We start from the raw sequence: 12046 nt of genomic DNA, 5'->3' as shown, positions 1-12046 counted from the left end.
TCAAATACTTTTTCCCCCTCACTGTATGGCCTCGACTATACACCACTGGTTATTTTACTAAGATTTATGAAGTCAAGAAGCTACTACTACTAGCTAGCTACATTAACTAGCTAGGCTCACAATGTAAACAAATGCAACTTGTGTAATTAGAGGGTAATTTAGTACAACCACTAGCAACAATTTAATGAGTACTTGCGAAAAACTGGACCAAAGCTATTGTACTTATGCATAATCGATTAATTTCCCCTTCAGTAGGGGAAAATACAATAAAGCTGAAGTGTAAAGGGTTTATCAGAGTCCAAAACGTGTATGTGTATGCACATACGTGTTCTAGAATATTGGTCATTTGGCTTTCATAGTCGTAGTCGTGGCGACAGAGCGGACTCCAATGAATATTCACACAGAGTGTATAAAGGCACAGAGTGTATAAAGGGGAACCTTGTAACTTGCTGTTGTTAGGGATATGTTGAGAATTACATGATGAAAATGGATTTATGAGATAAGATGATAATTAATACCTTTATACAAATTGTTTTTAGTAGCTATTTTGGCTATTTAGAATTGTATAAGAGTAGCCTAGTTAGGCACATGTAGCACTTCATCTTGAATCACTATGTAGGATAAGTAAGGGATAAACGCCGGCATTCTGTACATTACCTTGGAGCCGAGTCCCTTTGCAGAGTTCATTTTTCCAAGGTAATGTACAGAACGGAGGTGTTTATCCCACTTATACCACAGTTGCCAAAGAAAACAATATGAAAGCACACATTTACTGGTATACATCTCGTTGCCATTTCCATTTTTGGTTCGAACCCAGTTGTTCATTCTTTATGTTCGGTTGCCATGCTCAGTGGCAACATTTTTATCCCTTGCTTGCTGCTAGCTAGCCAACTTGCTACGGCTACACAGTCACTACCTCTGCAGCCAGAATAACAGCAAAGTTTATTCTGTTGCATTTGTTTAAGCTGGTTGTCCCACTTATACCACAGTTGCCAAAGAAAACAATACACAAGCACATTTTTACCTGTATAATTTTGTTGTTGATATTTTCATTTATATAAGCGAATTCAAAACTTTCTCATATTTTGGTTGCTAGAAACGCAACCCAGTCGTTCGTTCGATTAGTTCAATATTTATGGACGCAACCCCGTTGTCCGTTCTTTATGTTCCGTTGCCATGCTCGCTGGCAACATTCCTATCCCTTGCTTGCTAGCTAGCCAGCTAGCTACAGCTAACACAGTCAAGACCTCTGCAGCCAGAATAACAGCAAAGTAGGTGTTTTCTATTGACATTCATTACGATACATTCATAACAATGAGCTAATACTGCCCGATTTTGTCTGGCATAGCTAGAAAAGTTTGCCTTCTCGTCAGGAAACTCGTCAACACTGACTGTTAATTAGGAGGAGATCGCATTGCATATCAAACACTAGGCTAGAAGCTAGCTAAATAGTTTGTTGCAAGCAAACCTGCCAATATGACAACCCCAAAAAAATACCTGTTGCTGAAAACAGCTGGTCCCTAATTATTGTTATTTTATTGTATTACTTTTTAACTTTAGTTTATTTAGTAAATATTTTATTAACTATATTTTCTTAAAACTACATTGTTGTTTAAGGGCTTGTAAGTAAGCATTTCACGGTAAGGTATACACCTGTTGTATTAGGCGCATGTGACGAATACAATTTGATTTGATAGCATAGTGCCACTTGCGTCATGACTGCAGCAGTAGGGACCAGAGAAATTCATGTTCATCACTCACCACGTTAGGTCATCATCAGATGCTCCAAAAAAATAGGTCTCTGGAAAAACAAATCTAATCTAGCTAGCTAAATTCTTTCCTCGTTGGACCTGCGTTTACAATGTATCCAATTTCAGTTTGTGTAGTTGTGGGTTTAGCTTTCTGTAACTTTGTAGCAAGTACAGTCTGCATGTGTAGACACATACTGCGTCATGATTGCAAGGTGTCCCGATATCTTTTCCAACTCTCCGGTAATCTGGTTTTAATGTCCATTCTAGAATGCCCTTCTAGCCAATCAGAATCGAGTATTCAACAATGCTGTGGTATAATGAATAGAATTTCTTCAAATGTTATTGTAGCCTGATGCACTACTTTTGTCTTTCATTTATTAGTCAGTTTCTCCAAAATGCAATGTGTTCACCAGTTTTTAAATTACTATATATTATTATTACTAAATCTAACAATTATGTTTTGTAGAGCATCCATCAGTCCTCAAAGAAGTGCAGGTGCTTGGGAGGGAAAGGAAAACAATTTTGAGTAAGCATCAGTCACCTATCTTACTCATCCCTATTGTGCAGAAGTAATTCTTACATTCACAATACATATGAGATAGTTGAAATTGACCTATCCCTAATCCTTTTCCTCCCTCATTTCCATGATTTTTATATTAACTAGCCAACTGTGAATAGGTGCATTGTGAATAACATAAACACGTTTAAAAAAATTAACAAGGATACATTTATTCTCATTATTGGAAAGGTGACCTCATGCCTGAACATACGATGTATGATAGGCCTATATGTTTTCTATAGGATGAACTGGAAGAGGGCTCCAAAATCCAAATAAATTAATACAATTTGTGGCAAGGCTCAGCCAAGAACCCCCCCAAAAAGGTGTTGGAATTGATGGGTACCCTCTATAGCCGAGAGACTATGGCAAAATCCTCACTTACAGGCAAGAAGGCCAATGCCTTTAAGGACCATGAAGCAAAACCTTAACTCTGTCCCACACGGGTTTCTGCCCTCTACTGTAAATTTAAGTTCAAAACCTTTCAGTCTTAGCTTAAAGATTGTGTTTTCTGCATGCAGGGTCACCAACAACAAAATGTAGCCTACACAGATGTGTTTCAACATACAAATAGCAGACCTGTCAACATTGGGAAATGTTTTTGAATAACAGCGCAACCCCCTCCGCTCGTTCTCCACCATTATGATACTCAATAGCTAGTAGTGCACATCAAAATAACTTTGGCAGTTAAATTCCCATGTACCGAATAGAAAATACAAGGAAATGGGTTTCCATCGCATTTTCAAGTTACTGATAGTTTTCTCCCTATTTTCTGCACTCTGGTCTTTGCACGTGTGCTCTAGCCAACAGCTCACAGATACCGTGCTTTAATGGCGGGCCGTCTGATTTTTTTTTTGAAAAAGGTGTACCATCTTAATAAAACACAATTTTCCACCACCATTTTCGGATTTTTCAGACAACTTAGGATGTTTCACAACCTTGCCTCAACGCGGTGTGCAACATCCTAAATTGTCCGAAAATCTTTAAATGGTGGTGGTAAATAGTGTTTTATTAAGACAGTATACATACTTTTCCAGTTTTTTTCAGACGGCCCGCCATTAAAGCTAGTTGAGGAGGGAAATGATGCCTTTGCAGCCTGAATGGAAGATTCTTTATGTACGAGCCGGCCCACGGGGGACAGGAGTGTATTAACGGCTGGGCACATCAATCCTAGCGCCCACTATCGGCTGCCTAGGCTAAGACAACATATTGCATGACTCCAAGTTTACTTCAATATGATGGTTATTATATCAATATTTGCGCATAAATGTGTTTCCACAGCCAATTCTTGCATAATTAATTTTACAGACACAAAAAGATCCCACCTTGTCTAGCCTATTTTGTTTTGTCAACATTTGGAAAGTTTAAGACAGTGTAACATGTAACCACGCCAGCCCCTCCACATACGGCTTCTTCACCTGCGGGATCGTCTGAGACCAGCCTCCCGGACAGCTGATGAAACTGTGGGATTGCACAACCGAAGACTTTCTGTACAAACTGTCAGAAACCGTTTCAGTGAAGCTCATCTGCGTGCTCGTTGTCATCACCAGGGTCTTGAACTGACTGCAGTTCGGCGTGGTAACCGACTTCAGTGAGCAAATGCTCACCTTCGACGGCCACTGGCAAGCTGGAGAACTGTGGTCTTCACGAATGAATCCCGGTTTCAACTGTACCAGGCAGATGGCAGACAGCGTGTATGGCATTGTGTGGGCGAGTGGTTTGCTGATGTCAACGTTGTGAACAGAGTGCACCATGGTGGTGGAGGGGTTATGGTATGGGCAGGCATAAGCTACGGACAACGAACACAATTGCATTTTAACGGTGGCAATTTCAATGCACAGAGATACTGTGACGAGAACCTGAGGCCCATTGTCTTGCCATTTATCACCTCATGTTTCAGCATGATAATGCACGGCTCCATGTCGCAAAGATCTGTACACAATTCCTGGAAGCTGAAAATGTCCCAGTTCTTCCATGGCCTGCATTCTCACCAGACATGTCACCCATTGAGCATGTTTGGGATGCTCTGGATCGACATGTACAACAGCTTGTTCCAGTTCCCTCAAATATCCAGCAACTTCGCACAGGCCACAATCAACAGCCTGATCAACTCTATGCGAAGGAGATGTGTCGTGCTGCATGAAGAAAATGGTGGTCACACCAGATATTGACTGGTTTTCTGATCCACGCTCTAACTTTTTTTTATTAAAGGTATCTGTGACCAACAGATGCATATCTGTATTCCCAGTCATGTGAAATCCATAGATTACAGCCTAATGAATTTATTTCAATTGACTGATTTCCTTATGTGAACTGTAACTCAGTAAAATCTTTAAAATTGTTGCATGTTGCGTTTATATTTTTGTTCAGTGTATTTAGAAAATTGATTTCTGTTACGAAACATGTATTTCACAGTGGCAGTGGTGGGTAAAATCACTGGGGAAGCCAAGCCAGTAGAAAAAGCTATATTAGAACCTGTGTGTTGTGATAAATGCATTGTTTGCTCTATAACCTGTTGCCTTGTGACTGTGATATATAGGCCTAAGGCCGAGACATTAACAAGACACAGTGGCAGAATAAATTCAACCACACCTTTTTTTCATAAGAAAACCAGAGAGCAACCTCTGTCTGGTGAAGTCCACAAAGCATATTGCATGTAACAACCAGTTATGACCTACAGCATGGCCAAGCAAGTTAATGTTTCTGACATTTTTGGACTCCTAAACAACTATTGATTTAGAACCACGGAGAGTTACCGCAAGTCGCAAAGAAAACAGGAGCTGCCTCCACTACTCCAGCACCATTTCAACTTCAACACTATCAATCACATATGCTTAGTCTAATACAGTGACAACTAAAAGATACAAGGACAACAACAACGAGATGCAACAATTTAAGTTGTTTCTGTCAATGACGTATTTCTCGATGTGATAGGAATTAAGCCAAATCCAAACTGGCTTCCCTTGACACTCAGTTTAGCTCAACGATGATTGACTATTATTTTATACTTAATTTTTTTATCAAGGGAGGCCGAATGCTCGCTGGCTTGCTTCTCTTGCATTCAATGCTACGGGCGGCAACAATGTCATACTTTTTATGACCAGACAGAATCAGATAGATGGCCTACACCTACAGAGACAGAGGGGCACTGTTTCGCTCACTCTGATGCTTTCACCGGTGAGATACATTCAGCCTCTTGCGAATTGAAGGAAGATTATGAAAACACAGAGACGAAAAATACATTATTTTCTATTTTTTCTTTCTTTCTTGGTCAATTTTTTGGGAAGCCTGGCTTCCCTTGGCAACCATGAATATACAGCACTGGTATTTCAAAGTCCTCTGAAATATTTTTTCTGCATTCAAATGGCCTAGAGGAGTGTCCCAGTTGGACAGTAGGCGAATGGCATACTGGGACAGTCAAAATGTCAATATTCTAAAAAGGTGTGAGTAGTAAGGAAACCATTTAGTCATTTTGACTTACAATTACATCCCATTACAAAATATGTTGTAATGAGACACTGAATATCCTTCCTTAGTTTTTTATAACCTTAACATTATTTACCTCAGAACCCTGTCATTTTCCATACCATGACTCTAGAAACACGTGTCATTACACGGGATGCCATGCCCACAATGATGACAGCACACCTATTGAATCCATTTTTTATCATCACATGCTTCCTCACTAACACACAGTCATTGATTGTTGGTTATGTTATTGTACACATGTAAAGATATCCATTACAAAGCTTAAGTGTCCCACTTAAACCAATACTCACCCACAGATAACGAGGTCCAAGAACAACAATGAAGCCAAATCGTATAGATCTACATTGTCATTGATAGGCCTATATATTTATTTATTCAGTAATTGAATCTTCTTTGCTTGATGAACTGTTCAATAATTATTTGAGGATAACACAGTGCCACGAACGCGGCCCACTACCAAGGACTCCCTTATCCATGGCCAACGTGAGTAAGACATTTAATTGTGTTAACCCTCGCAAGGCTGCCGGCCCAGACGGCATCCCTAGCCACGTCCTCTGAGCATGCGCAGACCAGCTGGCTGGTGTGTTTACGGACATATTCAATCTCTCCCTATCCCAGTCTGCTGTGCCCACATGCTTCAAGATGGCCACCACTGTTCTTGTACCCAAGAAAGCAAAGGTAACTGAACTAAATGACTATCGCCCCGTAGCGCTCACCTCTGTCATCATGAAGTGCTTTGAGAGACTAGTCAAGGATCATATCACCTCTACCTTACCTTTCACCCTAGACCCACTTCAATTTGCTTACCACCCCAATAGATCCACAGACGATGCAATCGCCATCACACTGCCCTACCCCATCTGGACAAGAGGAATACCCATGTGAGAATGGTGTTCATTGACTATAGCTCAGCATTCAACACCAAGCCCATCATTAAGCTCGAGGCCCTGAGTCTGAACCCCGCCCTGTGCAACTGGGGTCCTGGACTTCCTGACGGGCTGCCCCCAGGTGGTGAAGGTAGGAAACAACACCTCCACTTCGCTGATCCTCAACACTGGGGCCCCACAAGGTTGCGTGCTCAGCCCACTCCTGTACTCCCTGTTCACCCATTACTGTGTGGCCAAGCACGCCTCCAACTCAATCATCAAGTTTGCAGACAACACAACAGTAGTAGGCTTGATGACCAACAATGACGAGACAGCCTACATGGAGGAGGTGAGGGCTCTGGGAGTGTTGTGCCAGGAAAATAACCTCTCACTCAACATCAACAAAACAAAGGAGATGATCGTGGACTTCAGGAAACAGCAGAGGGTGCACCCCCCTATCCACATCGACGGGACCGCAGTGGAGAAGGTAGATAGCTTCAAGTCCCTTGGCGTACACATCACTGACAAACTGAAATGGTACACCCACACAGACAGTGTGGTGAAGAAGGTGCAACAGAGCCTCTTCAACCTCAGGAGGCTGTAGAAATTTGGCTTGGCACCTAAAACCCTCACAAACTTTTACAGATGCACAATTGAGAGCATCCTGTCAGGCAACTGCACCGCCCACAACCGCAGGGCTCTCCAGAGGGTGGTGCGGTCTGCACAACGCATCACCGGGGGCAAACTACCTGCCCTCCAGGACACCTACAGCACCCGATGTCACAGGAAGGCCAAAAAGATAATCAAGGACAACTACCACCCAAGCCACTGCCTGTTCACCCCGCTATCATCCAGAAGGTGAGGTCAGTACAGGTGCATCAAAGCTGGGACCGAGAGACTGAAAAACAGCTTCTATCTCAAGGCCATCAGACTGTTAAATAGCCATCACTAGCATGTTAGAGGCTGCTGCCTATAGACATAGACTAGAAATCACTGGCCACTTTAAGAAATGGCTGCTGCCTATAGACATAGACTAGAAATCACTGGCCACTTTAAGAAATGGAACACTAGTCACTTTAATAATATTTACATATCTTGCATTACTCATCTCATATGTATATACTGTATTCTATACTATTCTACTGTATCTTAGTCCATGCCGCTCTGTCATTGCTCGTCCATATATGTATATATTCTTAATTCTATTCCTTACTTAGATTTGTGTGTATTGGGTATATGTTGTGAAATTGTTAGATATTACTTGTTAGATATTACTGCACTGTCGGAGCTAGAAGCACAAGCATTTCGCTACACCCGCAATAACATCTGCTAAACACGTGTATGTGACCAATAAAATTTGATTTGTAATGTCAGTAGCCCATAGGCTATATAGGCCTATGAATCCATAAGGGATAAACGCCAACGTTCTGTACATTACCTTGGAAATAATGGACGACGCAGCGGGAAGAGGCAGAGCCGAGTACTATAATATTCTTATAATAAATGTCTATGATAAACTTATAGGATTGCTTTAGATTTTTTCTGTAAGGGAAAGGGTAAACTCACTCAAATCTACATTTCATAAATGTTTCTCAGACCTCAAAAGTGGTCTCCTGATTTGGTTTAAGTATTGTTATGGACTTAGAACAGTGGTTCCCAACCTTTTTCGGTTAATGTACCACCAACTGAATTGTGCTCTGCCCAGATTACCTCTGAAGTACCCCCCTCAAATGCATTTTACCAGTAGGCCTACGGTCTCATGAGTCTTCTCAAGTACCCCTTGTGGATAGGCCAAGTAGCCCTAGGGGTGCCAGTACCCCTGGTTGGGAACCACTGACTTAGAACATCCAAGTTTGTTGTTTTTCCATTTTTAAACAAAAGTGTGACAGAGCGAAAACCTGAACAAAAAAAAGGGAACATCTGAAACCTGTGGATTTCTTACTCAGTTGACAGCCTAACTTATCTGTTTCAATAGTAGGCCTACTATTAGCTTCTTGCAGAGTACAGCTTGACACCACTAAATAATGCTTCCACACACACAGTTAGCAGACAACACATGTACGCATTGCATAAACTAGCTAGCTGATGTTACATTCTTTCCATTGACGTTGTCAAGACTATTAATGAATGAATGAATGAATGAATGGATGCTACAGTTTAAATGCTTGATCGAGTTCTCATTGATTCAGAGTTCACAAGTTAGCACCTCGCCTCAAGGTTTTGGCAAACATATAAAGCCTAAGCACGTGTACAGTATTTAACTAGCTAAAGCTAAAGCTTCAGAGCCAGACTAGTGTAGTCAGTAGCCATGCTCAGCAGATCTGCATTCAGCTAACTAGTTAGCTATAGCTACCCGAGTTTGGTCGGGGTTTTCTCTGGAGTCTTCTTTTCTGGAGTTTTCTTCTCCTTTTTCTCATCTGACAGTCGGAGTTTCTTCGCTCTTGGTTCGCCTGACGCCATGGTTCTGAAGGAACACGCTGCGACCTCCTTGAATAAAGATAGCTATCGTGGATATGAACCAAGAGGCAGATAGAGAGGGGGAAACTGGTATCAGAATCAACAGCCGGAGCCCAAATGTAGCTGCCCACAGACTGCGCCTGACCAGAAAGACAGTTACTTTGGTCAGAAGTTGATAACTTAGTTGTGCGCCCTTCGGTCAGAGCATGTTACACACAGATATTCACTCATGTCAAGGTTTAATGTTTAAAGGTTTTATGTAAAGTGTGTTTGTGCTGATAAGAGAGCATAAGTGTGCATGGTAAATCAGGCTTTTGTGTGTATTCATAGCTTGCACCTCCGTCACATGGCATGGCATGGTGTGACGGAGGTGCAACCTATGAATACACACAAAAGCCTGATTTACCATGCCATAGTGGCAGGGTTGCTATATTTGTTTTTTCCTTCCAAATTGGGCTACTTTGAAAACTATGTCGCGGGTGAAAATGTGTTGGTCGTGGGTGGCGGGTTTTTGGGCTACTTCTAAATTGCACCGCGGCCGCTGGGCATTTATCTAATATATATCTATAACTGTAACCTGCTGCTGCTGACAATCAGCACTAGTTGAGAGAGTGTTGCAGCAGAGTCACGGAGCCAGAGCATCACGCGCGCACATCGTGACAACTTTTTACCAGTTGTAGGTATGCAATTTAGATTGGTCATTATGGAGACACCCTTTTTCCATAAAACATATTAAACGCGCTAGAACTGATATAACGATGACAACGCGTTGGAAAAGGACTTTAGGCGCACTAGAGCTCTAGATAAATTCGCTCAGGGATGGTTTAAAGTAAACTACATTCTAATGTCTATTTTTCCTATGGATAATCGAATCAAGCGAAGGGTTTTACTCATGCTCAGTTCTAGTGTCTGGAGCGCTGCGTGAGTGGAAATGTGAAATGGAAGTTCTGGAACTCCCTCGCGTGCTTCTGTTATGGGAAAAAGTCCACAATTAAAATTACATTAAATGTGGAATGATATGCTACATTTGCATCTGTTGGCCATCAAGTAGGCTATTCATCAATATGCTAGTGTAGGCTACTGGAGTCTACCATTTGATACCATTTGATACAGTACAACACAATACAGTACAATAACTGTTGAAATGACGATACCACTTGAGTCATTGCAAATCAATTTGTGCCACTTGTGTAGCCTACCCGGAGCTGGCAAACATATCTAATAAATAGCCTATAACTTCGTTGTTTGTTGTAGCCTTGTGTTATTATGCAATTGTTAATGGCCATGTTTAGTTAATTAAATGGGAAGTTATCAATTGTGATCATGGTCACAGCACTATCGCGAATGTATCATTCTCCACTTATCCCTGAAATGAGATGTTGGCCTTTCAGGATCTATAGGCTACCTGCATCTAACTAAGTAAACCATGGCAAAGTAAGTCTCGCAAATAGGCAATTTATAACGGTTTGTAGTCTTAACATCTGGCACATAATGAAGGCACAATTGCCAGAAAATAGCCTAACATTCGTTTTTTGAAGTTCGTCCAAGTGTTTCTTGCACAGAGATTGAGATCCAATGTCCAACTTTCATCATTCAAACTCTCCTGTCGGATTTATCTATAGTTATGCACATGCACAAACAGGATTTATTTAAGCAATAAAGCACAAGGGGGTGTGGTATATGGCCAATATACCATGGCTAAGGGCTGTTCTTGGCTAAGGGCTGTTCTTAAGCATGATGCAAGGCGGAGTTACAATTATAAACTGGGTGGTTTGATCCCTGAATGCTGATTGGTTGAAAGCCATGGTATATCAGACTGTGTACAATGGGGGGAATGACAAAAATATATACTTTTTACTAATTACATTGTTAACCTGTTTATAGTAGCAATAAAGCTCCTCAGGGGTTTGTGGTATATGGCCAATATACCATGGCTAGAGGCTATGTCCAAAGAACAGCCCTTAGCCGTGGTATATAGACCATATTCCACACCTCCTAGGGCCTTATTGTTTAATCATAGCAGTCCAAACAAGTTCAATCGACATCCATTGACGGAAAATGATCTGGAGAGTTTAATAAGGGTGATTTACCTTTTCTCTTGCGACATTCTTAAACTCACAATAATTATTATTTTGATGTAAAACCGAATTTTGCTGCTTAGCCTACTTCATTATAAATGACATAGATATTCCTTGTTAATTTGCTCGATAACATTATGGAAAAAGGGTTTCATGGATAAATGTGGCAACTCAGTTTCTGCACTTTTTTTTCTTCTTCAGTTTTCAGGCCTTGTGGGGCGGGTTTTCATATGTGATTGTAATGGAATTTTAGCTAGACCTGGCAACACTGCATAGTGGTGATAAACCCAGTCAGTCTGGATGGATGCTAACTACTGTTTCCTCTAAATTACACTATAGTGCCTGGAAATACGATGACATTGCTAAAGTAGTGAAATATTTTAGTAGAAAACAACTTTGCCAGCATTATCATGTCGTCAAATATCAAATATCTCTTTCAGTGCCACACAGTTACATTAGTGCCCACTGCCAAGCAGGTAATGATCATTTGTGATCAACCCAGTCGCTCATACGGCGTATGTATACCAGGCAGAAATAATTTTCAAACCTCATTGAATACACACGTCAAAATCACTTTTCGCGTGCCCACAGTCAAATCTACGTTGGTGTCGTCGGCGCACAAACTGCTTTCCCGGATGAGTTCTGAAATTTAAACGAGACTGATGAGCTCCGAAATTGAACGGAGACTGGATTGCTATCAAGGTAAGGTTAGCCTAGCACAAATGAGCAAACTATTAATTTACAGTTCATAACCATATATGGTCATTATTTGAATTTTAAGCATCATGAGTTGATAGTTTCTCAAAATATTTCGTTGGTTCAGCTTGGGTACAAACGTATTTACCACAT

The 12046-nt window shown here is 41.2% G+C and overlaps 1 protein-coding gene across 1 annotated transcript in view; it reads right to left on the bottom strand.

Moving 5' to 3' along the window:
• Positions 1–9139, bottom strand: part of LOC311110935 (adenosine kinase-like) — a 38874-nt gene extending 29735 nt beyond the window's left edge. Inside the window, exon 1 of the mRNA XM_084153581.1 lies at positions 9016–9139. Within this exon, the coding sequence (XP_084009707.1) occupies positions 9016–9122 (107 nt within the window). The 5' untranslated portion in view covers positions 9123–9139. The remainder of the gene's footprint in view (positions 1–9015) is intronic.
• Positions 9140–12046: the final 2907 nt, after the last annotated feature.

Source organism: Coregonus lavaretus, assembly GCF_964263955.1.
Source record: "Coregonus lavaretus genome assembly, chromosome: 36".
In the NCBI taxonomy this organism is placed as follows: Eukaryota; Metazoa; Chordata; class Actinopteri; order Salmoniformes; family Salmonidae; genus Coregonus; species Coregonus lavaretus.
This window is presented reverse-complemented; position numbering and strand designations above follow the sequence as displayed.